Source organism: Tiliqua scincoides, chromosome 1 (genome assembly GCF_035046505.1).
Source record: "Tiliqua scincoides isolate rTilSci1 chromosome 1, rTilSci1.hap2, whole genome shotgun sequence".
Classification (NCBI taxonomy): Eukaryota; Metazoa; Chordata; class Lepidosauria; order Squamata; family Scincidae; genus Tiliqua; species Tiliqua scincoides.
In genome coordinates, this window is record NC_089821.1 from 122,314,750 (window position 1) to 122,342,063 (window position 27,314).

Sequence of the window (27,314 nt, forward strand, 5' to 3'; positions counted from 1 at the left end):
ATTCCACTGATGTCATTTAGAAAAGAGAAAGAGGCGATTATTTCCACAAGGGGAAGGAGCAGACAAAGAAGGAACTGAAGGAACCAGTGGTGACAGCCCAGGCAGGGTCGGTTGACAAGAGGCAAGGAATCAACACCATCAGATGCTGAGCCACTTCTGCCTGAGCCACTGCCTGCAGACATCCTTTCCACACACCACACTTCTCCAGAGAAGGACGTCCTGAATACCCTTTTCTCACCTTGGGGGTTTTAACCATGGACATTTTCCACTGCAGCAAAAGGGAGATGAGACAGAATTGGCAGCTCAGGTGAAGGAGACTTCAGGTAAGGCATCCAATGCCCCTGCCGACTGGGTGAGAGGCACTCTCTTCCAGTGGGTGCTGCTCTTTGACTTAGCAGGGGGAAAGGAACTGGCCCTCCTCACCCCAGCAGTGTCTCTTCTAGTGGCTGCCTGCTGGGGCTTCTTCTGCATCTGCTGAGCACTTTTGGGACAGGGAGCCCTTCAGTGGTCTGGCTTTGTGGACTTTGCGCTGAAAAGCGGTATACAAATCCTGACAGTGACGCCCAAGCGGTGGCGTAGCTGGAGGGGGGCGGTGCACTCAGCGTGGCAGGGAGGTGGGCGAGCGGCCCCTCCCTTCAGAGCCATTCCCGGAGGGGGGGGGCAAAACGGAGCCGTACGGGGAGGGGAGGGAAAGCCATTATAGTCACTTACTAAGTGTGGAAAGGATTGCAGCCTCAGAGCCCCATCCCATGCATGTCTACTCAGAAGTCAGCCCCATTATAGCCAATGGGGCTTACTGCTAGGTTAGTGTGGACAGAATTGGGCCCTCACTCCCTCATGCCATGGCGCCCCCGCGCTTACCAGCCTACCGCCGGTACAGGCTCGCTCCCTTCGCCCGCACTTCAGCAGCCGCTCACGCGACACTCTCCTACTCCAACCGCCTCCTCAGCTCCCTCTTCCGGAGCAACGGTCGAAGGAAAGGCGAAGCGCGAGGGAGGGGGCGGGGACGGCCGCGCGAGGTCACAAGATGGCGGCTGGGAGAGTTGCCAGGGGCGCAAAAAACAAGCGTGGAGTGCCGGACGAGTTTGAAGGTTTTTATTTTTAAAAACTACTATTCCCGTCATGCAACAGCGCGGCGTCATTCCCCACTCCATGCTCTTTCAGCGACGCGTTGCATTATGGGTGTCGTGGTTTTCCAGTCGGTGTGCGGCTCGCCTCGCAGCCGGTCCGGACTCAGCCACAGTTAACTTTTGGGGGTGGGGCTTAAAGTTTGAGGCAGCTGAGGCTGGCCGAGTGCTGTGGTCGTGAGGAAGGACCTCCTCCCCTTCTCTGTCAACGATCTGGGCTCCTTCGGCTCCCTCAGTCCCTCGCGGCCTCGGGGGCGCTGGCCCCTCCCGGCAACTGCCGCCTTGCTTTGGGGAGAGACGGAGGGCGGGCAAGGGGCGCGTGGCCCAGGTTAGTCTAACTCCACTGTGGACCTGGGGTCGAGCTGGGTTGGGCTGCAGCCCTGTCCACACTTACCTGGGAGTAAGTCCCATTGACTATAATGGGACTTACTTCTGAGTAGACAGGCATCGGATGGGGCTCTAAGGCTACAATCCTATCCACACTTTCCTGGGAGGAAGCTCCACTGACTATAATGGGACTTCCTTCTGAATAGACATGCATGGGATGGGGCTCTGAGGCTGCAATCCTTTCCACACTTACCTGGGAGTAAGTCCCATTGACTATAATGGGACTTACTTCTGAGTAGACAGGCATAGGATGGGGCTCAAGGAGGGGAGTGGGGACCGACTTATGACCACGCATGTAAGGCTACAATCCTATACCCACTTTCCTGAGAGTAAGCCCCATTAACTATAATGGGACTTACTTTTGAGTAGACAGGCATAGGATTGGGCTGTCAGTGTGGAAGGAGCCTCAGCTGCTCTGCAGGGAGGAAAAAATAGACCACTGGTCATGCAGACTTTACTTTTCCCCCTTGCCTTCCTTCCATTGAGGCCAAGCTATTTGTAACCCATCTGAGTGAGTGAGCTGTCATTCACATTGGTCACTTCCACTGGTCTGGTTTAGTCCTGCCAGCTGACAAGCCTGGGGGGTGGTGACTGGAGTGACTGGAGGCAGGCTGAGTCTCCCTTCTCCATTCATTGTGAGGCTTAGCTGGTTGAACACTGCTGCTGATGCTGTATCCACCCTTGCTTGAGAATAAACCTCCCTGATCACAGTGGGACTTGGAGCCCAACCCTATGCATGTCTTCTTGGAAGTAAGTCACATTATAATCCATGGGGCTTACTCCCAGGTAAGTGTGGCTAGGATTGTAGCCTTAGTTTGGAGTAACATGCATAAGATTGTGCTGCAATCCTGTGCACACTTATCTGAAAGTTCCCACATTTAACTGGAGTCCCAATCTGTTCAATGGGATGTACTTTCAGATACATGTGCATGTGGGACTCATTTTTGAGTAAATGTGCACTACATTTTTCCTGGGGGAAGGTGTTATGAGGCTTTTTGGTTTACCTCAAATCTATCTGCCCACAGATGGGAGCTGTCACTGTTTCTTTTAAAAATTGTTCTTGTTTCTTTTTTTTCATATGCTGCTCAGTCCTAAGCATGTTTGCTTCAAAGTTGGTTTGCTGTGTTCAGTCATACACACACTTTTTAAAAAATATTTTATTTATTTATTACAGATACAGGTAAGGAAAATGGGTTATACTTACTGCTGGTACAACACAGGTTAGACATGAAAGTATTGGCCCTAGATTACAACATGCATCATTCAATAAAAAAACACAATAATTATCAATACAAAGGCTATCATATTTATCAGTATAAAGTCATACACACACTTAGATGTACCTTCAAAAAGGATTAAAGTAGCTGCCTTGTAAATGCTTACCAAATAGTAAGTTCAAATGAAGTCAGTGGGACTTAATTTTGAATAGACATACATAGGATTGCGTTTATGTGAAGCAAGTTCCTCTTTTATGATCTGTTAGATGGCTATAGCAATGATTTGAACTCTGCTCTTAGTCACAAGACTTATTCCTGTTCCAATTGTCAAATGTGCTCCAGTTTAATTTTTGTAAAGCACAATGTGCAATTAAAGTGATAAGCATTGAACATTCTTTATTTTTTAAACCACTTCGAGGATATATGCTGTGCATGGCTACCTTCTTCAGCAAACAGGCAGAACTGGTTTCCCGAGTCCTATCCTAGACAGGGAATTGTATTCTCATCTGTAATTTGACATCAGCTTGATCAAAAAGCACAAGCCTATGCGTGTCTACTTAGAAGTAAATCCCACTGAATTCAATGAGACTTACTCTCAGATAAGTGTGTATAGAACTGCAGTCTAATGCAAAGGGTGCAGTGGGCTTACTGCTGAGCAACACACACATATGCATGGGTTCCTGTTGTTCTTCTCACAACAGTCTTCTGAGATAGGTTATTGATGTTTCTGGTATAATTTTGTTAATTTTAGTTTGATTTTGTAAGAGTATCAGGGATAACTAATTCCATTCCGGGTGGTTGTATATGTAGCTGACCGGAAAGATCCCATCTTAGGGCGCAATCCTAAACCCTTATGTCAGTGCTTTCCATCACTGGTATAGCGGTGCCAATGGGATGTGTGATGCATCCTGCAGTTGGGTGTCATTCACGGTGTCATTTGAGGGTGCCTCAAAGTAAGGGAATGTTTGTTCCCTTACCTCAGAGCTGCATTGCCCTTATGTCAGTGCTGGAAAGGATTGCGCCCTTAATGTTGTTCATGTTAGTCTTGTTCATGTGGATCTTTCCTGAATATAACATGTATTTCAATATTTTGTTTCAGGGTAAATGGGTTTGCATGACATTTCCCATGAAATAAGGCAGTTCCATGTCTTGTTTGGTAAGCATTAGTAATTTTCATGTTGTTTTTACTCTTTGAGATCCTGTCGTGTGTCCAAATTTAACATGGGTTTGGGGTAGAAATATGCTTTGTTTAAAACACGATAAACCAAAACAGTTTCCTTTTTACTGCTTTTAGGCCCAATCCTATCCAACTTTCCTGTGCTCCTGCTGCCACAATGCAGCCCCAAAGTAAGGGAACAAAACATTCCCTTACCTTGAGAAGGCCTCCGTGACTGCCCCACCACTCAGAATGTAGCATCCTGTTGGCTTGGCTGCATAGGCACTGGAAAGTTGGATAGGATTGGGCCCTTAGTTTCTTTACCTTTTGTCTAAAATGGCTAGTGTTTACAACTTCAGAGTACAGGATGTTTAAACAACAAAGAGTCTTGTAGCACGCTATTTCAGCATAGGCTTTTGTGGACCATAGTCCATTTCATCTGATGCACGAAGAGTTACCTGCCTGCTGAGGATGATGCTTCATGCAACACTTCATGCATCTTATTAAGTGGTCTACAAAAGCTTCTTCTGAAATAAATTTGTTGGTTTTGAACAAACTACAAGATTCTGTGTTGTTTTTGCTGCAACAGACTGAGGGACCAGCCCTATCCAATGTTCCAATGCCAGTGCAGCTCTGCCAAAGGGACATGTACTGCATCTTGTGGTGGGGAAGCAGTCACAGAGGCCTCCTTAAGGTATGGGAACATTTGTTCCCTTACCTTGGGGCTGCATTGCAGCTGCAGCAGTGCTGGAAAATTGGATAGGATTGGGCCCTGACCCAGCTGCGAAGTTCATGTTCTTCAAGAGTATAGAGGGCCAGAACCCAGGCTGACTTTCCTCTACTTTTATGTGGAACCTTTCTTAGGTTGTAAAAAAGGCTGCAACCAGGAAGGTATGGCTCAATGCCTACTTAGATATGTACTTAGACATGTACATTGTTGTTTATACAGTGCCACTGTCACAATAATACTGCTGAGGCTAGTCCAGAAGTGATCAAATTCCAGCCCAACCCAGCAGCCCAAGGTTCCTTGCTGAGATGAACTTAGGCTGAATGTAATGGGACTTCCTTCTGAGTAGACCTGCATAGGATTATTATTTTAGCCACCATTCCAGAATCAGACCAAAGGCACATGGTAGTGGTGTGTTGTTTTTTTTCCTTTACAAGTTATTGGAAGACAGATCCCTGCCTCAGGGGGCTCACAATTTAAAATGGATACATGGGAGATAACAGAGAGAATGGAAAAGTGGGATCTGGGACAAACTGGAGAAATGTGGTTAAAGTGGTGGTTCAAAGTCAGGCTCAGAAGCAGGTGATTGAGCATCATTCCCTTCTAATGGCATACAAAGGAGTTTTCATTCAATGTTATGTTTTATTTTATTATATTTCTTTTCCCAAACCTACTTACCATTAAAAGATACATACAGGTATTATATAGTTAGGAATGGAGGTGCGGGGAGAGAAAACAGACTTTTTTTGGCTCCTGGCAATGGATGACAAAGTCCATGTTCAAGGAACTTTCCTTGTGATTTTTTCAAAATGCAGTTAATTGTCCAATTGGCCCAGATCACCAAGCGCACCCTAAAAACCTTACTGACTCCCTTCATTTGGGTTACCAAGCATGGCTATGTTGTTACTGTTTAGGGTGGGTTTTCTTTTGGTGAGTTTCCAGCTCTGCATTGTTATCATCAACAAATAAGACTATGGCTGCAATCCTAACCACACTTCCCTGAGAGTAAGCCCCATTGAACAAAATAGGACTTACTTCTGAGTAGATCTGGTTGGGATTGTGCCCTGAGACTGGGAACAAAGCTGCAAAAACTCAGTGTATGACGCGCTTATTGTTTTGGTATTATGTATTTCAAGGACTGTTCTTGTATTCTACGGACAAGAGTTGAATCCATTGGTGCAGAAAAGCAGTCTGAAGAGGGCAGCAGTCAAGACTTGGTAAGAGGAAATGCTTATTTAACGGCCTTATCAGTAGCAGTAATCCTATTGCAATCATGCTTACATCATTATTTTCTGCTAACTTTGTCTGGTAATGTATCTGAACTGGAATGCTGACCATTTTCAATCACAGCAAGGAAGGTCTTTAGTATTGTAATGAGATATTACAACCCATACAATATATGGATCTATTGACAAAGAGCCTATACAACATTGCTATGTGTGAGTTGAGACATGCCCTATTACCAGACTTGCAGCATGGTTCAGTGTATGAGAACTTGAAATAAGTCGCTGTGAGTTCCATGCAGTTTTGCTCAGGTACATATGCCTAGAACTGTAGTCTCCTGTTCACTTGTGAAAATTATCAGGTGTAATTGCATAACAGGGTTTTCAGTGTTGTGCTGTGGAGCAAACAGTCCTTGTTCAACTCCTGAGGTAACTTCCAAATCAGTGAATGTGACAGTGGTCTGACTGGAGTATTTTAAAGCTTTATTATTTAAATAGCATATTGCCCAATCCATTCCCTGCCACATTATTGCATACAGCAGTACCAATGGAGACTGTACTGTATGCTGTGGTGGTGGGGGGCAGTTGGACAACCTGAAGGAGGTCAGTAAGAATAGTTTAAATAAATTTTTTAACATATACCTGGAAGGCTGTCTGATCGCCCATGGGTTTCCTTGTAGCTACACCAACTATATAGGTGGTGCAAGTCCAAGGAAAGCCAGGGAGCAGGTAGAAAAGAAAAGGATAAAGTCTGGCTTGTGTGACTGTAGCTGGATCCACCCCCTCCCTACTCCCGACACCCTTGAGTTCTTCTGTTAGCATGCTCTGTTACTCCCCTTCCCTGTTCATGGTCCGCCCCTGCTGCCAACTGGCTGGTATCTGTGAAGCCTTCCAGAGTTGCTGCTGTGTACACACCTCTCACCATTTGCAGCAGTGGCCGAGTGGCACGCAACGGTGGCTCAGCTTCTGTGCTGTCGTAAATGACCATGCGCTGCCAGAATTCTAGTTACAGCAGTGCAAGGCCCCAATAGGATTGGGGCCTTAATTGTAGTATTAATTGGAATTAACTTATAAGGTGTTTATTACTTATAATAATGATTACAGTGGTATTTCTTAGACTTTTACAATTAATTACAGGCCTTTGAGACATCATAGAATTGAAAAAATAAGGGTTATATTCTAAGTTCTTATTCTGTTCACACAAGGGAGACATATCTCTCCTTTCTTCTGCAGGCTCCTGTACTCTCTGAATATCAGTTTCTGAGAGATTCGGGGGCACAGCAGGCTGCAGGTAAAAGGGAAGATCAGCTAAAATCACCACCTCTTCCCTTTGTGCAAATGGAACTTCTTCTGACAACAGAAGAACTTAGGACATATGCTTAATAGTGAAACCTTTAGGGTTGTAATTTCTCATTAATTGGCACAGGACCATCATTTTGAAAAAGCAAATGAGAGAATACAATATTTGCATGCTGTCTTTTCTAGGTTAAAAAAACTTTCAAACTCTTCTGCGGCAATTTTGTCCAGGTCGAACTGTATTTTTGCTAACTTGATTTAACACTGAAATTTGAACAAATTGGATCCCCCATACTCGGCCCTTGCCATGATTGAGCTATGACTGTTGAGAAACTGAGGATTTATGTGTGTTCTGGGTAGCTCTGTATGAATCAAAAGATGTACAATTGGTGGTTATTTTATTGGTTACTTTGTTGGCTGTTTTTATAGTTTGTGTGTTTTGTTGTCTCTGATGCCTGTAAAGGTTTCTGAATCTAAAATCTTCTGCTATTCAGACAGATGGACCTGCTGTATGTTGGAGCCAATCCACTCAAAGAGGAATTGAACAAATATCAGGGTCCTCTGATGTGTCCCATTATGATCTCCAGGTGGAAATAGGTGACTAATTTTGCAATCTGAAAAATGACACGTCTTGCCTGGTTGAGAAATGCTTAATATTAGGTGGTATATTTGCATGAGATGAACAATTAGAATTCTTTCTCTCCTACCACCAACAGTTGTGAACAAAACTTTTCTCTGATCTTCCTAAGTGATTTTTTAAAACATTCCTAAAATACCATCTAGTTCCATTTGAATCCTTGTTTTCCTTGTGAATACAATGGTGGTAACTAATGTCCTCTTGATCAATGATAGCTGCAGTGCTAGATGTGATGGTTTTTACATCCTTCCACAGTGCACTGCCTCTGATCTTGCTCTACTTTTAGGCCAGAGTCCCTCCACATCCTCACTGTCACCTGAAGGGAATAAAAGTCTGGGTTGTCCTCTAGTGCCTCAATAGTCTTGTAGGATGCTGTGTGACAATGCTGTTTGCTAGTGCTAGATATGTTCCCTCGGGTGCCAGTGATAGTTCTGAAACTGGTACAGGCATGCCAGTTATGGCTTGCTGAAATACTTACTACTCCTTTCAGGTAGAATACTTTTCCTATTCATTCCCTGGTTTGTACTTCTAGTGACAGTTTTTGTTAACCACTAGTCTAAATGTTTCTTGCGCACTGTACAACATGACCTTTACTGTGTATAGTGCATTGTATTGCTTTCCCTTCACTTTTGTCATTGTGTGGTCAGTTGTGTGTGGTAAATTGTCTTAAAGCAGACTACAATTGATGAGTGTCTATAGGAGATTCTTAGCTTGTGTTAACCTAAACCCAAATCAGATTGTCAGCTGGCTTGGGGTAGCTGGCTGATTTTGCCTAGTCTCAAAACAGCTGTTTTTCATATTCTGTTGGTTTCTATGTTGACGTTTAGGATTGTTTGAATGCATAATGATGAAGCAACAACTAAGGAAAATTATTACACTGTTAAAGTGGTCAAGTTCTGTTTTACTAATAGGAAGGGGATGCAACAACTTAACTTCAGTCTACCTCGCACGGCATATCCCTACAGGAACACTGGTGGCTGTAAGGATTACAGACCTGGAAAGATGTTCTGAAGAACACTTGAAAGCTTTACAGGTAAAACCAGTATTCAGTATCTTAAGTTTTATAGAGTTAACTTGTAAAGGTGGTGGTTGTATTAAAGTTAACAGTAAAGTGACTTAAAAATTAAGGTCCTTTGAAGAGCTACTTTAGGTGCACTGCTGAATTCTGGAAGGGAAGCAACTTTAGGTTGCCAGACCACACCACAAATGTTTTACCATCCTAAAAAGTTCAGATTGCATTATTGCAGCTTTGTCAAGTGATTGAGTTTATTAGTGTCCTATGTAGAGTATCAATTATTGTTCCATAAATGATTAAAGCATCTGTTAATTCTTCTAGAATGAGTTGGTATTATCCCACTCCTTTCGACACCCCAATATCATGACTTTTTGGGCAGTGTTTACTGCTGGAAGTTGGCTTTGGATCATTTCTCCTTTCATGGCCTATAGTAAGTAGCCCTTGTGCGAAAAAACAAAACATATTGGTTGAGTTTCTCTGAATTAGCTAATTGAGTGTTTAGCTTTCACCACTATGATGGACAGAAGTATAAAATTTCAATAGCAGGCTGTATTTTTTTTCTTATTAACAGAAATATAACCAAAGATGGGGGGGGGGTAGACTTTTCAATAGCTTCCTTCCTTCCTTCCTTCCTTCCTTCCTTCCTTCCTTCCTTCCTCACTTAATCAGTGGAAACACACAAAGAGGAGAGAAGGAGAAATTGGCACTGTTTGGTAAAAATGTAGTGCCAGCAGGAATACACAGGCTTGCTTGAACTGGCATTAGCTTAGGGAAGAGTGTATAGTACAAGAAATGCACCCCATGGATTTTTTGTTATGTTCTGGGGCATCCATGCATCATGCACAGCTGTATACCAAGGCAAAAGCCCCCAAATGTCAAAGCAAAATGTTGTGAACCAACTCTGGTTCCACTGTATAAATAAAGGCATTATTGTTATGTACTAATGAGTTTCTGTTTTAGGTTCAGCCAATCATTTGCTGAGAACTTACTTCCCTGAAGGCATGAGTGAAACATTGATTGGAAATATTCTGTTTGGCGCAGTTAGTGGGTTAAGCTACATGCACCAACATGGCTACATTCACAGGTATTGCAGATAACGATATAAGAGTGTCTGATGACTGCAGTAGGAGGGCTTGTAAGCTTCAACTATTGCTTTGTCTGTTTCACTTGTCATTAGGCTCTGACCTCTGATTATGACTCGTGCTCTTTATCACAAGTCTGTTTAATTTGCTTATATCAGTGGTCTTCAACCTTTTTTGTGCCAGGACCCAAATAAATAATGAGCCTAGGGGCCTCACTGTTGAGCCACCCCTGTCGCCAGACCATGGGGCCTCGAGAATAGGAGGAGGAGGAGGTGGTGCTGGCAGCGACCCCACAGTCCAGTCACCCCACCCCCATTCCTTTTCCTCAGCCTCTAAAGAAGAAGGAATAGAGGGTGGTGGATGGATAGTTGCCAGTGCCACCTCCTTCTCTTCCAGCAGCTCCATGGTCTGGCCGTTACCCCTGTTCTTTCTCCTTTGGAAGTACTTGTTGCCACCAGAGTGGTCCTAATCTGATGAATGTAGGCCCCCCAAAGCACTTGAGAAGGATGCCCACTCTCCAAGCTGACAATGAAAATGTATTGAGCCCTGTGGAAAGTGAAAGTGAGCCAAACGTGAGCATTTATTATCAACGTGTTTCAGCTCCTTTGAAGAACAGGCAAATGGGAATGCAAGAACACCAGAATAGTACTGATCCAGTGAACCTGGAGTTCAGCAATCACTCCAGAAGGTGCTTCCTCCTGTAGTAAGAAGGATACAAACAGAGACTTGAGAAGCTAGTAATGAGAAACCTTTTTTTTCAAAAAGTCTTGTAAAACTAGGTGGGTTCTGATAGAGTTCCATTTAAAAAAGTGGGTCCCACTGATATAACGTTTGGGAACCACTGCTCTAAATTATTCTACTAAGGAAAGCTTCATTGTTTGTGTTTCAGAAGCATCAAAGCAAGCCACATACTGATTTCTGGGGATGGCCTAGTTTACCTGTCTGGCTTAAATCATCTTTACAGTTTAGTCAAAAGTGGACAAAGGTTAAAAGCTGTGTATGACTTCCCCCAGTTCAGTACATCAATGCTTCCTTGGCTGAGCCCTGAACTACTGAGACAGGTTGGTATATACCTATACTGAATTTCCCTGTGGCTCTGCAGTCTTGCTGTGTCTGTGTTTTATAGCTGTAGGCAGATATAGGCACAGATAGTTTTTTAAATTCCACATTCTCACAACTAAACTTGCTGGCTTAATGTACTTCATTGTGTTTTTTATTAGTTTGTTAAAACTTGACATCTGTTAGCATTGCATCATATTTTATTATGCACTACAATAACTTTCCAAATAATTGGAAATGCATGCTTCAGAATCAGTGCAGCTCCATAATTTCTGCTCCAACATGCAATTATTATTGAAAATGATTGGCGGCCCAGTCCTATCCTGATGCAGCCACAATGCAACCCCGAGGCAAGGGAACAAATGTTCCCTTACCTTGAGAAGTCCTCTGTGACTGCCCTCCTCAGATGCCGCACACACCCCATTGGTATGGCAGCATCTGGACTGGAAAGTTGGATAGAATTAGGCCCTCAATTTATTTGTATACATGATTGAATAGTCCTCATTAGGTTCTCTGTTTCTCCTATTGCCTTTGCTTATAGGTCGAGCAGACAGAGGCTAGGTGGAATCAAGCATCTTACCTTTATGTTCTGTTCATCTTGTTGAAGGCAAATTAGCTGGCTTTGCCTTGTCCTGCCCCGACACCTCTCCTTGCCCATCTGGCTGCTTTTCTAAGTGGGCAGATAGATAAAGACGAGGGTGAGGAGATTGTGACAGTCCTTGAAATGAAGTTCAAGTCCTGTTCCTCCAAACTTTTACAATCATTCCAGGATACCCAGAAGGCTGAACTGGAGAGCAAGACGTGCAGTTAGGGACTTCAAGACCACGAAAAGGGCTGAAACTGGGTCCATGCTAATTGCTAGAGAAAATCAGAAAATATGACATTTTAATTTGGGGGTATGAAGATTACCTCATACTATAGGTTAGCATTCCAGCTGATAATTTTTTTTTTGCAAACCAGGCAAGGGTGCTTGCAAAGTTTTTTGGTGTTTTTTTTTTTAAATGTTTCAAAAACTTTTTACAACCCACCAAAAATCGACTTGTGACCCATTGGTGAGTCCTGACCCACAGTTTGGGAAACACTGTCCTAGTCAATCTTTCTTCTTTAAGCCCTAACTTTCAAGCCCTTCTGTCACCTTTTCCAGTGTATATGATATTAAGCACAGTATTCTCTGAATCGATCACTTCCCAATCCTCAGCGTTATAAACTCTACATGTCATTTAATTGTGCATCAAGATTCATACTGTATCTAAGGACCCAATCACAACCTTCCTGTTTCAGATTTTAGACTTCAGGTATGGCATAGCATAAGAACATAAGAACAGCCCCACTGGATCAGGCCATAGGCCCATCTAGTCCAGCTTCCTGTATCTCACAGCGGCCCACCAAATGCCCCAGGGAGCACACCAGATAACAAGAGACCTCATCCTGGTGCCCTCCCTTGCATCTGGCATTCTGACATAGCCCATTTCTAAAATCAGGAGGTTGCGCATACACATCATGGCTTGTAACCCGTAATGGATTTTTCCTCCAGAAACTTTCCAATCCCCCTTTAAAGGTGTCTAGGCCAGACGCCATCACCACATCCTGTGGCAAGGAGTTCCACAGACCAACCACACACTGAGTAAAGAAATATTTTCTTTTGTCTGTCCTAACTCTCCCAACACTCAATTTTAGTGGATGCCCACTAGCAATTGGCTATTTAGATTTATAGACTAAATAAAAGTTTTTTTAGTACAGGAGACCAAACAAGAACAAAGATCCCTAGCAAAACAAATGTATGGGTGGGGCCTTGGTATCCATGGGGATCCGTTCTCAGCCCTTCCATGGATACTGAAAACCGTGAATAAGCAAATTCACCATTTTCAACCCCTTAAACCTTGTGCTCCCTTAAACCCTCTGTTGAACCAGACTTGGCCCAACCGGAACCCTCCAAGGGCAACTGGAGCTGTGCTCCAGTCATCTCTGGAGGGCTTTCTGAAGTCCACAGAGGCCACGGGCAGATGAGTGTGACCTCTGTGGACTTCAGAAAACCCTCCAGATTCAGGTTAGGCTCATAGCAGGTCCAGGGGAGCCAGAGCCACAGATGGAAAATCGGCAGATTAGTAGGCTCAACCTGTCAAACTGTTGTGTCTTGCATTCTGATCTTATATATGTGTTGCAGTAAAAATACAAAATTAGTCATTACTAGTTCCAGTTAATAAAAACTAGAAACTCTGAACTGTGTTTAGAGATTCCAATTCTAACTAGTTGACGGTAGAAGCTTTGGAGAGCCTAGTTATAACTAGACAAAACTCCTTTTGTACAATACTTTCTAGGTTATTTTCCTAGTTAGAACTAGGATCTCCTATGATGGTTAGGAGCTTCTAGTTGATTTTGGGAGCAAGAAATCAAAATGTGTCATCTGCGTACAGCAGCAGAGATATGTGCATTGAGATCAGCTTTGGCATATATAAAGACATGTACAAACGAAAGATATGTACAAGCTCCTGGTTTTTACTTGTTGGAACTAGTTCTAACTTAGCTTTTGGTTTCTTTTTTGCTTTTTTATGCATGGTGGCAGGTATTCAGCAGTTGTATTTATCCGTGTTTTCTTTCATAGGATATGTATGGCTATAATGTGAAATCTGACATCTATAGCGTGGGAATTACAGCATGTGAACTAGCTAATGGGCATGTACCATTTCAGGATATGCCTCGCACACAGGTAAGCACTAAACCCTTCACCTTGCTGGCTTAGCACATCTGTTTGCAACAACTGATACATAATACCATCATTAAAAGAAAAAGGTCAATTAATTTTTGGGTTTTGAAAAGTCTAGCTACTAATGAAGCAATAGGACTTAGGCTGCAGTCTCAGTAGTTACATTTACCTTACTTACTTGGAAAGTAGTTCCACTTAACTCACTGAGAGTTACTTCTGAGTATACATGCATAAGATTATACTGTGAATCTCCTCTGACATTATCAAACTTATTATTAGAATTGAGTATGTGAGGAATATATACATGATGCATTTGAACACTTTTTTTCAGCATTGAAATGTGCCAACCCTTCCATTTTGGTGGGGTACAAAAGTGTTCATCTTTCAGGGAGCATTGGTTTGAATAGGATTTATTTGTCCTTAGTGGACAACGTTGCATTCACTCTGTGATTCTTGATTGCAGGGGTTCATCCATGTGGCTGGTCCAGGAAGCATTACCCTTACTTTAAATTGGCTTAGTTTGTTCTCAGTGATAGCAGTGCGTAGCCAAATCTAATTGGATATGTAGCAACACGACACTTGCTGAAGCTACAGCAGACTAACAGCAATACTTAGCTTTGAAAGAAATGGTCGACATTTGCGTCTAAGGTTTATTTTGCCCTGGAAATATTTGTGCCCCTGCTGCCCCCATTACTTTTGATCTGAAAATCAAAATAGGTAAACAGCAGGGAAGGGAACTCGAGTCAGGTGACTCAAATTTGAGTTGCAAAAATCAGTGTTTTTTGCTGACTTGTTTGCACTTGAGTCTTGTGCGTGGAAGACTTTGCAAAACATTCAGATCAAGAGCCCTTTGACTCTGCATTTGTCCCCATGCATACAGACTCAAGTCTGTCTGGGTATACTTGCTTAATGTTTTCGCAACATGAAAGATCTCATGGGGCCATCATTCAGACTGGGCAAACAGCAGGGAAGTTGCAGCCAGGAGTCAGGGAAGGATTAATGCTTGCTTTTGCATGTGAGCAGGAAAACGGGAGTGGGCTCTCTTGTCCGTCTCTGATAGCAAGGAACCAATGGTCATTGAACAAAGGATGGGCAGTCTGGTTTGTTTCTTTGGTTGAGGGAGGGCAGAAGGAGGAGCCCAAGGGGGTTCTTGCCTTAGGATTGGCTGGAGAAGCGCAGGGAAGGGGGGGGAGCTTTGTAGCAATCATGCTTTTCAGTCACATGGTTGCTGTGAGCTCTGTTGTCACTTGGGGGGAGGGGAGGAAGCTCCGTTGAATGACCGGCTGCAGTGGGACTACTTCTGAGCGCAGCCACAAAGGATTGGGTGGTCCCAGTAAGCCTCACAGCTGCTCCACGTGACCTTCCTCCCTCTTACTACTTCTGTCCCTGTTCTTTTGTAGTCCGTCCAACCCCCTCCTGCCTTATTTACAGATGGGTAGGGACAGCAGGGGAATATTTACTCACACACACCTGGCAACAGCTCTGTTTTTTTTCTGTGCCTGACACATGTATCAAAAAGACTCATGATTCAAGTCTCTTTGAGTTGTGAAAAGGCAACTTGGTGACTTGGAAAAGCCCCCATTAGGACTCGTTTTCGAGATGAGTTGCAAGGGGTGGAGACACGTAACTCGACTCATCAAGCTATGCTGAATTTGCTCATCCCTGGTAAACAGTCAGCACAACCATAACGTTACTTGCCTTGTACAGGCGAAAACAATCATTGGACATTTTGTATTACCTTAACCTATCTACTAGATGCTGCTGCAGAAGCTTAAAGGTCCATCTTATTGTCCCTGGGCTATAAATACTTTTCCATGTGGTGAATCCAGAATAAAAAATTCCCGGTCAGGGGTTGACTCTGGAATTGGTGAAAGCATGACACGCACAATGACAAGTGAGAGACTGCAGACTCCACCAAAAACCTTCTCCCCAGCTTTCCATAACTTGATTGAACTCTGTTTGCAACAGGACCCTGAAAAAAGGTAATGCTGTTAGAATTTAGTGTCCAGACACTGCAATTGTAATAGTGTGGAGCTGAGGTATCTTTTGAGTATTTGTCTTTATCTCAGTCTTTTAATGAGATGAAAAATAGATGAAGATCAAGCTATAAATATTTGGGGCATGAGCCACTTGCTCCCTGTGCAATGTCTGAGCGAGAAGACTCCTGGAGTTTTTTGGTTGGAAAAAAGCACACATACTAAGATTTTGGTAACATGCAATCATACTTCAGTTTAACCAATTAATTGATTAGAAAGCAGATGATAAATTGATTTAAATTTTTTTAAACAACTCTAATTTTTAAATCTCATCTGTTCAAATATTGGGGATCTGGGGGAAAAAATTTGCAGAGTTAATATGATTTCATACACATTAAGCTACTTTAACTAGTGCATGTGGGAAGTCTGATTTAAAATGGAAAGATTTTACTTGATTTTTTTCCCCAATCAATTGACCCTGCTAATAGGCTGCAAGAGGAGGGGAAGTAATTGCCAGCTAACTCCATTTGCCAAGGTTAAATACCTAAGCTTTGTGTTTTCCTCCTGGGATCTAGGCCATCAGCAAGAGGTCTACTGTCGCACACTTTTTTCAAGCAGGTGAGTTTGTTAACAGTTTTACTCAGATTTGCTAAATTCAGCTAAATATCACAACAAAGACTATACGGTGTAGAAAACAGAGCATGCAGCCAGATTCTGTTGTTGGATGTGGGAAACCATGCAATGAGAGCATAAGCTGCTCACAGGTGGGAGATTCTTGCTTCTGTTGTGTCCACTGGCTGTGGTCAAGAAGGCCAAGTATTGGCCAAGTTTGGTTTTAATGGGAAGACCACTGTAGAGTAAGTGAGTTTTGGACCACAGCAATAAGTTCCTGGACATCGCATGGTATGTTGCAGCCTGTTTGTAATGTTAACCTCTTGCTAGGACAAGATATTCTACAGTAGTGATTGTCAAACTTTTTCATCTCTTGGCACACTGAGAAGCTAAAATTGTCAAGGCACACCATCTGTTTTTTTGATAATTGACAAGACACACCACAATATTTGCCAGGGGCTCAAGTCCCCCAATAGCACTATTAAGATATGACCCTCCCCAAAACTCCATGGCACACCTGCAGACAATTTGTGGCATACCAATGTGCTGCAACACAGTGATTAAAAATCGCTATTCTACAGTGTCCTTAATTCCATGATTTTTTTTTTTCAAACAGGCAGCAATCAGCAACAAGGAGTAAGCCAGATCTGAATTCTGCACCAGCTATAGAATAATGGCCCTATTTTAATTAATTATATTTCTGTCTAGATTTTTTTTGTCTAGGTGGGTACCAAAAATATTAGGTGGGTACCAAAAGATTGTCACTTTTAAAAGTAGGTCATGGTGCTAAAAAGTTTGGGAAGCACTGAATTAATTTGGTTTTTTTTGAGGGGGGGGTGTCAATTTGAGGGTCCAGGTTCACTATTCCAGTCAGTTTTCGTTCCTCTTTCAGATCAAAGAACAAACAAAGGGTTCATTACTTTCACTGTTGCCTCCTGCTGTTCAGCACACCCAACCACAAGCACCAGCAGTGCAATCAACAGCCACCTGGAGTGAGTCTGGATGCATTTTGCCAAATGACAGAGAAGTTTACTGGGAATTCTAGATACATGGCAAAGATATGGTTAATGTATCTCTGGGGAGGGGAAATGTGATTTCTTTACTGCTTTTGTATTTCATGGTTAGCTAATATACAAATATTAATGGTATACTTGAAACTGTAAACTCTTTTCGTACAGCTGATGTCATCTGGGAAGGAACATTTTTTCCAAAGTGATAGTATGAGAATGCCATAGGCCTTGAATTGGCGAAGTGCCCACATGCTTCCTCAAGCATCTCTGACTGTGCATAACCTGGTGTGGCACTTGCGGTACCTTTTTAAATGTTCACCTGAAGTATTGTGTCTACTGTCTCTCAGAATTGTTGTTGTTATCCTGTTAGCCTCCATATAAACAGGCTTATCAAATATATAAACATTTTTTTCAAAAAATAGTCCCTACTTCAAAAAAGTGCCAAAGTGCAAACCTTTGTGATTTCTGAGGAACCTTCTGCCACCTGCCTTCCAGCAGTTGTTGAAGGACCCATCACCATAGCATGGAAAGAACTGTGACCTCTTACTGCAAGGTATTTATTTGATCTCTTCACAAACCTGGTCTAGGAACAATAAATTGCTTAAAATATCAAAAATAGGAGCCTGGAAGGACTTGATTTTGTTCTTGGTTGCTTCTTGGTCCATGGTTTGGATGTTGTGGTCCTTGAAATAGGCAGTATTTTCAACTGAAATCTGTAGGACTTCTTAATGCAAAGAGACAGAACTACGTAGTTCCAGAAAGTAATAAGGAAAGTCTGTTGAACCGCAAAAATGGAAACGTTGAATACAAGAATTGCAGTAGTACTTGTCTATTAGAAGTACAGGGGGCCAGCATTATCCGCAGGTTCGGCATATGCAGATTTCATCATCTGTGGGTGCCAACCCCCTCAATGGGTCCATCAGGTTTTCTGAGGTCCATAGAGGCCATGCACACCCACCAATGGCCTCTGCAGGCTTTAGAATGAAGCCCGGAGTCATATAAGGCAACTACCAGTTTTTGTTCAAAACCAGAAGTTGCATTTAAACTACTATGGGCTTCATTCTGAAGCTCACAGAGGCTGTGGGAGGTTGGCTGCAGCTTCTGTGGGCCTCAGAAAACCCTCTGGACCCATTGGACTCGAAGGCGGGGGTGTTTTCAGCACCCACAGATGATGCAATCCAGAGATTTAAAGGGCCCCAAAATCTGCAAGTTTGTGGATTCTGGTATCCAGGTTCTGTTCCAGGAACCCCTGTGGTTAACGAGGACCCACCTGTATACTACTGCAAACATCACTGTAAATTAGAAGGCAATAGCTAGTGCTTGAATTATTGGGGGAAGCTAGTCGGCCCCTAAGAAGATCAAGAAGGGACACCTCCTGATGTCCACCAATTTGTGCTGGCCCTTATAAACCACACACCCCACCTCTATTCCTACAGAGTGCGCTGCTCTCTTTAAAACATCTGATTGGGGAAAAGTAGGAGTTATTTAATGGGGGGGGGAAGTAGGAGTTATTTAATGTGTCAAGAGCAACATTGTCTTATTTAATTGTATTGAAATGGCAAAATCTATTTTCATGATTGTCACAGAAAAAATCCCTTGCTGCCGTAACCCTCTTTCCTATTGCATACGGGAAGTGGAGTCCAGAAAGGAAAATAACCTGTCCCTGGGAGATTCTTCATTGGAAGAAACCAGCATTGGGGGTTTCAACTGTGAAATACGTGGCACAGGACAGTGGTGATGCACGTTGGATTTCACTGACCTCATTCCCCTTAACAAGTGAAATCTCGGCTACATATATCATTAACATAATTTATTTGTATTCTGGGCAGAGTGTAAGCAAACATGGTCAAATTCTAGGCTGTTCCACTTTGGACTGCAGATGTGGGGTTATATTTTAGATCAGTGATTTTCAACGTTTTTCATCTCGTGGCACACTGGCAAGGCACTAAAATGGTCAAGGCACACCATCAGCTTTTTGACAAGGCACACTGTGCTGTCAATGGGGGCTCCCATCCCCCAATGGTCCTACTCATAAATGACCCTCTCCCAAATTCTCACGGCACACCTGGGGACCATTCGCGGCACACCAGTGTGCCATGGCACAGTGGTTGAAAATGGCTGTTTTAGATGGTCCCCATGGAAAAACCTTGCAGTATGTAGTAAATTAACACATTGGAGGAAAGGTTTTAGCACGTAGACATTCAAGATGTTTTTGCATGCAGAATTCAAAAATATGACTTGCAGTGCAACAGTCCAGAATTCTACCACTTCACTCTGCATAAGGTAGAGATGTTTGAAACAGTGTTATTTATTTAACTCCTACCGCCCACCCCCCCAATAAGCTCATTTTGTTCAGTAAGACTTGGGCTGTAATCCTGCCTTACTTACCAGAAACAAATACAGGGCGGCCCTTATTATCTGCAAGGGTTCCATTTAATTTTAATTTTGGGTGACCTGAATGTTAGATTGGGGCCTAGTAACCTTGCCCTGGCCCGCTTTATGAACTGGGATTTGGACAACCAACTCCCCCCTTGGTTCCAGGGCGTTAGGTCTTCTAAAGATCTCGCTATTAACAGTTATGATCCCTTTCTTATCAACATGTGTCTGGAGCTTAACTTAACCATTCTCAATGGCTCCTCCGGGAGGTATATCCCAAGTGAATTCACTCATTTTGCATCTAGGGGGTCAAGTGTTATTGACTATGCTCTTGCATCTCTGGCTCTTTCGCTGTTTCTTCTGGATTTTTTTGTTAACCCTCGTTCTGATAGTGATCATTTGCCTATTCAACTATGTTTTGCTCTCCCTTCTTTTGAGATTCAATCATGGAAACCTCTAATACAGCCTCCCCCCCCCCCCCGTCTAAAATGGTCCCTGAGGACCAAGGATGCCTACCATCACTGGTCCAGGTGGGAAGAGTCTATCAATTTGAGGGGCATGCTGGCAGGGACCGATTCGCCTTCTATGGCTATTTCATCCTATGATTCCCTTTTTGAGTCTTTAATTCAGTTCCTTAGAGCTTCTCTTTCCTCTCGCTCTGTCAGCCGTGTTCCTACGTGGTTTGACTTGGAGTGTTGGCGAGCTAAGAGGTGTGTTAGGCAGGCTTTCCATCTAATACGCCTCAATCCCTCCCCCGAATCTTTAAGATCTTACTTTTTTTTGAGGAATCAGATCTTTTTGAATAGGAAAAAACACTCTTTTGCCCAACCAAAATGGCTTCAACTCTACTATGCAATTTCAACTAACAATTATAAATCCTTCTGGTCCTTAGTTACCCGTACTAATTTGCCTCCCTTTAATATTGTCCCTTCTCCCATTTCTCCGTCTGCTTGGGTTGCTCATTTTTCAGGAATTTTTTCCGCCTCTGTTTCTTGTGAACTTTTTATCCCTATTCCCTCAGATTGTCCCGAATGGCCACCTGTTACTCCTGACGAGGTTGTTGAGTTGATTAACACTTTGAAACCTGGGAAAGCTCCTGGCCCGGATGACATTTTGAGTGAAATATTAACCACCAATCCCACCTGGTGGTCAGTACCACTATCAAGACTTTTCACTCTAGTTAATCAATCTGGTCTTTTTCCAGATTCCTGGCTCTCGTCAGTTCTTGTTCCTATTTTCAAGAGGGGTGACCCATCTCTCCCGGAAAATTATAGGCCCATTAGCCTGCTTTCTGTTATAGGGAAGCTTTATTCTAAATATCTATTAGTTAGACTTTCATCATGGGCTTCCTCTAAAGCCCTACCGGGTAGAGAACAAATTGGCTTTTGCCTAGGCGCCTCTACTATTGATCATGCCTTTTTACTCTCCTTCTTGGTTGAGAAATACTCTGCCCATTATGGTGCCAAACTCTTTGCGGCTTTCATCGATCTTCACGGAGCGTTTGACTCCATTAATAGGGCTATGCTGTGGAACAAATTGGCCAGTTGTGGGATTGATCCCCGCCTCCTCCATTCAACTAACTATTGTAGGGTACGTTTTAATAGTCTGGGTTCTACAACTGAGAAAATTCCTATTAGTAAGGGAGTTCAACAAGGCTGTGTTCTCGCTCCTCTCCTCCTCAGTATTTTTTTGGCAGATTTACCTTCGCATCTAATAAGTTGTCAGAATTCCCCTCCTTCCCTCAATGGTGCACCCCTCCCTATTCTCCTTTATGCAGATGATGCAGTCCTATTGTCTGTTACCAGACTTGGCCTGCTTTGCTTGCTTTTCTGGATTATTGTTTATCCAATGACTTAATAATTAACTCCGAAAAAACCAAAATTTTGGTTTTCGCTAAGTCTTGGACTTTGTTTCCCTGGACGATTGGTACCCTTTCCTTCCAACAAGTACCATCCTTTAAATATCTAGGGATTCTTTTTCATTTTCGCCACAGTTGGTCACCTCACCGGAAAACTGCCATTTCCTCAGGTGCACCTCATTTAAATGCGATTGCACATTTTTATTTTTCTTGTGGTAATCAGTATGTCCCTGCTGCCCTTCACATTTTTAAAACTAAAATTCTTTCTCAATTATTGTATGGTGCCCCCATTTGGATAGAGGCTGCAAATCGTGATCTTGACCAAGTTGCAGCCTCTTTCCTCAGACGGATCTTGGGGGTTCCTAATTTAATCAGATTATCCACTCTCATTCTCGAATTAGGGATCCACCTTCCCTCTACTATGGCGTGGTCCCTTACATTCAAGTTCTGGCTTCATCTGCATTTAACTATCCACCCTGAATCTCTTTTAAACGATCTTTTAAAAGATTCCTATTTTTCTAAGTGGTTTCAAGGGATCGATTCTAAACTTCTATCATTGGGATTGTCCCTTGAATCTCTTGCAGACATTAGTCTTCATCGAGCCCATTCAGTTATTAAGACCAAACTATGGGAACTTGAATTTATTCAACTCTCATCCAACCTCAATCCTACCTGCTCTCCCCGGTTTTTTGGCCTTCTTCCTTCATCTGGCCGTTTACACAACTATTTTATCATGTTGATTAATCCCGTTAAGAGGAGGGCATTTATGTTGGTGAGATTTAACATCTTTCCATCAGCCATTCATTCTGGCAGATTTTCTAATATCCCATTGGAAAATAGATTGTGTCCTCTTTGCTCTTTGGAGCCGGACACAGTGGCCCACATTTTACTCTGTTGTCCGTCCCTTCAATTACTCTGAGAAATTCATTTACATTCTGTACTTTCTTCCCCTCTAAGTTCTTTGTCAGAGACCTTATCTGCACTTTTGAGTGACTCGGTTGTTGCCACCACTGGTGCTGTAGCAGAATTTCTATCTGCAGTTGCTAAGTTAAAACCTTTATCTTGACGTATCTCTGTTTCGTTGTGATCTTTTCTCGGTAGCACAGCCACTGTCTTGATTATTTTCCTGTACTGTATTTTAATGTTTTATTTAATTTTTGCTTATGCCAATAAAGGTTTTGGAATGGAATGGATTCAACTCCTTTATTGGGACTAGGCATGTCTGTTATTGGTTTATCAGGGCAATTCTGCACCTGTGGCATTCTTTTTTACAACTATGTTTCACCTTTTTGAGAGGAAACAGTGTATCACTGGTTTGAGTTTCTTTGTTACTTGTCTCCACTTCAAAAATACTGTTTTCAGGAAAGTCTAAGTTTTCAGCTCTTGACCCACCTTTTTCAGCTGCTGAAGACATTTTATTCTCTTTTGACCTATGTTTTCCTCTGTCAGACACACCTACACTAGCAGTTGTTGATGTACTTGCTTCAGCAGTTGGCAATGGTATACTATGGCATTCATCCTTTATCTCTACCACTTTGCTTATCCCGGTTTCAGCACTGTTTTGTATTGGAAGGTCCTCAAAGCTTTTCTGTAATATGGACTGTAAACCTTCTATTTCTGATTCTGAAAGACTATCTCTGTGATCTTCTCTCAGAAGTTTGCCTAAGAGAGACTTCAGGTTTTCTAATTCTTCTTCTGTAAACCTATCTTGCAGGCTTTGAGTTGAGGAAGGTATTTGCCCTTCTTCAGGTAAATCCAATCCTTTAACTTCCTTTGGTTGTGTTTCTTTGGCCATCACTAACAAGTCTTCAACTATTTTCTCTAAATAATAATAATAATAATAATAATAATAATAATAATAATAATAAACTTTATTTATACCCCACTCTTCTCCCCAAAGGGACCCTGTTTAAATAGAAAACTAAATAGAAATAGAATGTTTAAATAGAAATAATATTTAAATATGTTTAAATATGTTTAAATAATAGAATAATGAAACTGAATGCTTTCCACATGCGCTGCCTCCGATGCATCCTCGGCATCACCTGGCAGGACAAAGTTCCAAACAACACAGTCCTGAAACGAGCTGGAATCCCTAGTATGTATACACTGCTGAAACAGAGACGCCTGCGTTGGCTCGGTCATGTTATGAGAATGGATGGTGGGCGGATCCCAAAGGATCTCCTCTATGGAGAACTCGTGCAGGGAAAGCGCCCTACAGGTAGACCACAGCTGCAATACAAGGACATCTGCAAGAGGGATCTGAAGGCCTTAGGAGTGGACCTCAACAGATGGGAAACCCTGGCCTCTGAGCGGCCCACTTTGAGGCAAGCTGTGCAGCATGGCCTTTCCCAGTTTGAAGAGACACTTGGCCAATAGTCTGAGGCTAAGAGGCAAAGAAGGAAGGCCCATAGCCAGGGAGACAGAACAGGGACAGACTGCACTTGCTCCTGGTGTGGAAGGGATTGTCACTCCCGAATTGGCCTTTTAAGCCACACTAGACGCTGTTCCAGAACCACCATTCAGAGCGCGATACCATAGTCTTTCGAGACTGAAGGTTGCCAACACAACAATGTTTAAATATGAATAATAGAAATAATAATAGATAATAATTGAAATAATAGAAATAGAATAATAGAAATAATGTTTAAATGTTTAAATATGTTTAATAGAAATAATGTTTAAATAGAAATAGAGTTTAAATAGAAAACTCCTGTGGGCGGCAAGGCACAGCAGAGGAACACTGCATGCTGAACCCCCCGCTTTGCCCCCCGCCTTGAAGGAGGGAGGGGGAAGGGGAGCACTCCCTTGCCCAACCAGCTGGGGCCTGCCTTGCTGGGCAGGGCACCTGGCTGTGACATCAGGAGCCCACAACTGGACCTCCCCGAGCTGTCTGCAGAGCTACAGGACCCAGGTGGGCAGGGCCAGCCTACCCCCCAAAGATAGAGACCAGAGCAGAGGCAGCAGCCTTCCCAGCTCTCTCAGGAACAACCCTGGCAGCTCCGGGTGAGAGGAGGTGGGAGGGAAACAGAGAGAGGAAGGGAAGGAGTTGTGGTAATCCCAGGGGAGGGTAGTCCCAGAGACAGGCCCTTTTTGTTCAATCCCTGTGAGGGAAGGGGAGGGGCCAAAGGGGAGGGGTCTGCCCTACATAAACCTGGAGGCCAGGGATGACAAGGCAGTTGGGAGTCAGAAGAGCAGACAGGAGGATCTGCTGCTAGCAGCCCCTGCTCCTGACTGGCAAATGCTGCCAACCCAAAGAGGGGGAACCAGGTGACACAACCCCCCCTTCTGCTGGTGAACTGTTCTGAGGCCTTCACAAGGGGGCCCCCCTCCCCCCACAGGGAGGCCTCACATATCTATTGGATCTGATCTGGAGATCTGTCCAGGTGTTAGAATGTACATAGGTCAAAACAGCTGGCTCCTACTCACCCAGCACTATTGTGCCTGTGCAAAAACATCATAACAATAGATGCCACGTGTCATGTTGATTGTCCCATCAAAAGCCCCACCAGAGAAGTCCAGGTACAATCCCCGGGCAGCAACAGGTCACCAGCCAAGGAAGACATAGACGCAGAGACCACAATCAAACAATGCTATGTGAAATGTGGGGCAGATCAACCAGGGCTGGCACTAGTTATAGGAGTACCAGAGGGGAAGGGTACTCGTCCCTGATGGTGGTTCCTCAAAGGCCACTATAGGGCTGGCAAAAGTGGCCTGGGGACTAGCAAGGCAGTGCCAGTTGGCCTCCAAGAGGTCCTCCAGGCAGGTAAGGTTTATGACCCTGGAGAGCTGTTGGAGATACTGCACACCACCATAGACACCTTACTACCACCACCAATTTCATATAGTGATTCCATGTCACTGCAGTAGCCCTTTGTTATTTCTTACCTCAGCGGCTTTCCAAGGCCACTCTTGTGTTTCAGCAGCTGAATCTTGAAAGAATTAAGAAGGATGAAATATTAAGAGATACAAGTGCATCATCTTCACCACCACCACATTTCAAAAAGAGTTCACAAAATGGTTTAGAGCAACTACTTTGGGACCAGAGTAAGTCTTTGCGGGGGTTGGGGGATAGCAGCAATGCAATCCCCTGGATTGTGCCACTTCCAGCAACAGAAGAGTTATTTTTTTACTTACAGCAGTAAGCGCCAGCCTCTGGGGGTATGCAGGGAGCCCCCAAGGACATCTCCAGTGGGCTCCCCAAGCCTCTAAAAAGCTAAAAAATGTGATCAGAAATCACTTCCGATTTCTCGATCGCAAACTGAAAGTGGTTTCCAATAGCATTTTTTAGCTTTTTAGAGGCATGTAGAGCCCTGCAGAGGCATCTGCAGGGCTCCCTTCTCTCTCTCTCTCTCTCTCTCTCTCTCTCTCTCTCTTACACACACACACACACCACACACACGGAGGTCAGCGCCCACTGCTGTAAGTTAAAAATACGGTTGGATATGGCTTTGACTAAACAAAGGAATGCAGAACTGAGAGACTTGGTGAAGAGATGAAGGGGGGGGATGGAGGAACCCTTGAATAGAGGTGGGGGACCCAAATTATGTCCCCTAATATCTTTCTAAAACAGTAGCTAAGGGAGACATATCTAAAGTTAGCAGAGGCATAACACCCCTATCCACCCCTAATTCAACTCTAGCCTAGATTTTTTTAGATTATTTTAAACTTTGCATAAACTTTGAAATGTGTCTTGGTTGAAAGGGAAAAGTGAGCCTGGATCTAATGAGAAGCAACAACAACAAAAAACAGACTGACAGCTTTCTTTCTTTATTACTCTAGTACTGTGAATGAATAAACATGACTTTAACCAAGATTCATGCTTTCTGTACAGCAAATGATGGGGGAGGGGTTTAATATGGAGATATTTACAATATATTTTATTAATGTACATTCTCTTTGATAATGTAAAATGGATTGTTAGCTTGATTTTTTTAAGTGAAAAAAATTATAAATTATAACAGAAATGTGATGCAGTTATCACCACAAGTGTTTTTTTAATAGGAAACTACTGTACTGTACTTAAGTAAATGTCGTCATCTTTTGCCAATCCTGTTCTGACAAAAGTAAATGTGTAACTGAAATAAAATGTGCTTCTTATTGAAAGACAGTGGTTTGACTTCTGCCTCATCTCCTGCTGGTGCCAATTTTATTTCATGCTTATCAGTAAGTGAACTAATGGCCTGATATTATCCCTGAGATACACTGGCATATTGTCACATACACTGGTGTGATGATTATCCCACCGGCATAGAAGTCTGTCTGCTGGCAGATGAGCTACAGAAGACAGCACAACAGCTCTGTCAGCGGAGAGGACAGGACGAGGTGGCTTGAGGAGAGGTCAGTGCAAGCCATATCCCACCCACCCTTTTAGATGACAGACATGCCCTGGTGCTTGAAAAGTGCTATGCCAACAACAGAACTGATGTAGGTAGGAGTAAATCCATAGGGAAAAATGGGGAAGGCACAAAATAGGGAAACCACCTCCCCCCACGCTGCCTACTTCCCCATTCTGACTAGGCAGTGGTGTACAAATGGGGGGGAGCCATGGGCCCCAGGTGCCAAGCTGGAGGGGGTGACAGAGGCTGCCTCCCAATTTTTAAAAACTTGGTATTTTTTAATAATACCATCATAATATATTTTTGATGTGTAATTTCATGCAGAATGCAGTGAAACAAACCGTGTTGAAATATCTCTATTCTATCAAACATTGTAGCCAAAAAAAAGAAAACACAACTGCCTTATGGCTCAATCCTGACCTGTGCGCGCTGGCTCAGCGCCGGTGCACAGTTGCAAATGTGCCATAAGGCACACTTGCATCACAATCCACCCAGCTAATGTGGGCACTGGAT

General features: G+C 43.3%; 2 protein-coding genes across 9 annotated transcripts in view; one reads left to right on the plus strand and one right to left on the minus strand.

Moving 5' to 3' along the window:
* TRAK2 (trafficking kinesin protein 2) overlaps nt 1-986 on the minus strand; it is a 42,115-nt gene extending 41,129 nt beyond the window's left edge. For 6 of the 7 annotated variants that reach the window (XM_066621941.1, XM_066621862.1, XM_066621781.1 and 3 more), the window contains exon 1: nt 862-986. The gene's annotated coding sequence lies outside the window, so the exon portion shown is untranslated. The other variant, XM_066621556.1, reaches the window with a different exon arrangement.
* Nucleotides 217-26,568, plus strand: STRADB (STE20 related adaptor beta). Of its 2 annotated transcripts, none has more exons than XM_066622143.1 (12): nt 217-323; nt 3,831-3,887; nt 5,751-5,831; nt 7,628-7,730; nt 8,682-8,803; nt 9,107-9,215; nt 9,746-9,869; nt 10,757-10,928; nt 13,529-13,633; nt 15,386-15,612; nt 16,182-16,224; nt 17,111-26,568. In XM_066622143.1, the coding sequence occupies exons 2-12, from the start codon at nt 3,876-3,878 to the stop codon at nt 17,261-17,263; spliced, it is 1,251 nt and encodes a 416-aa protein (XP_066478240.1). In that variant the 5' UTR covers nt 217-323; nt 3,831-3,875; the 3' UTR covers nt 17,264-26,568. The 2 variants fall into 2 exon arrangements, with proteins under 2 accessions (XP_066478240.1, XP_066478161.1); XM_066622064.1 differs by lacking the exon at nt 217-323 and adding an exon at nt 1,288-1,455.
* Nucleotides 26,569-27,314: the final 746 nt, after the last annotated feature.

Bases quoted from the DNA above. Each gene is read 5' to 3' on its own strand.
- STRADB (XM_066622143.1), top strand. The intron at 7,731-8,681 runs GTGACTAATTTT...TTTTACTAATAG, and splicing joins TGATCTCCAGGTGGAAATAG to GAAGGGGATGCAACAACTTA. The intron at 9,870-10,756 runs GTATTGCAGATA...TTTGTGTTTCAG, and splicing joins CAACATGGCTACATTCACAG to AAGCATCAAAGCAAGCCACA.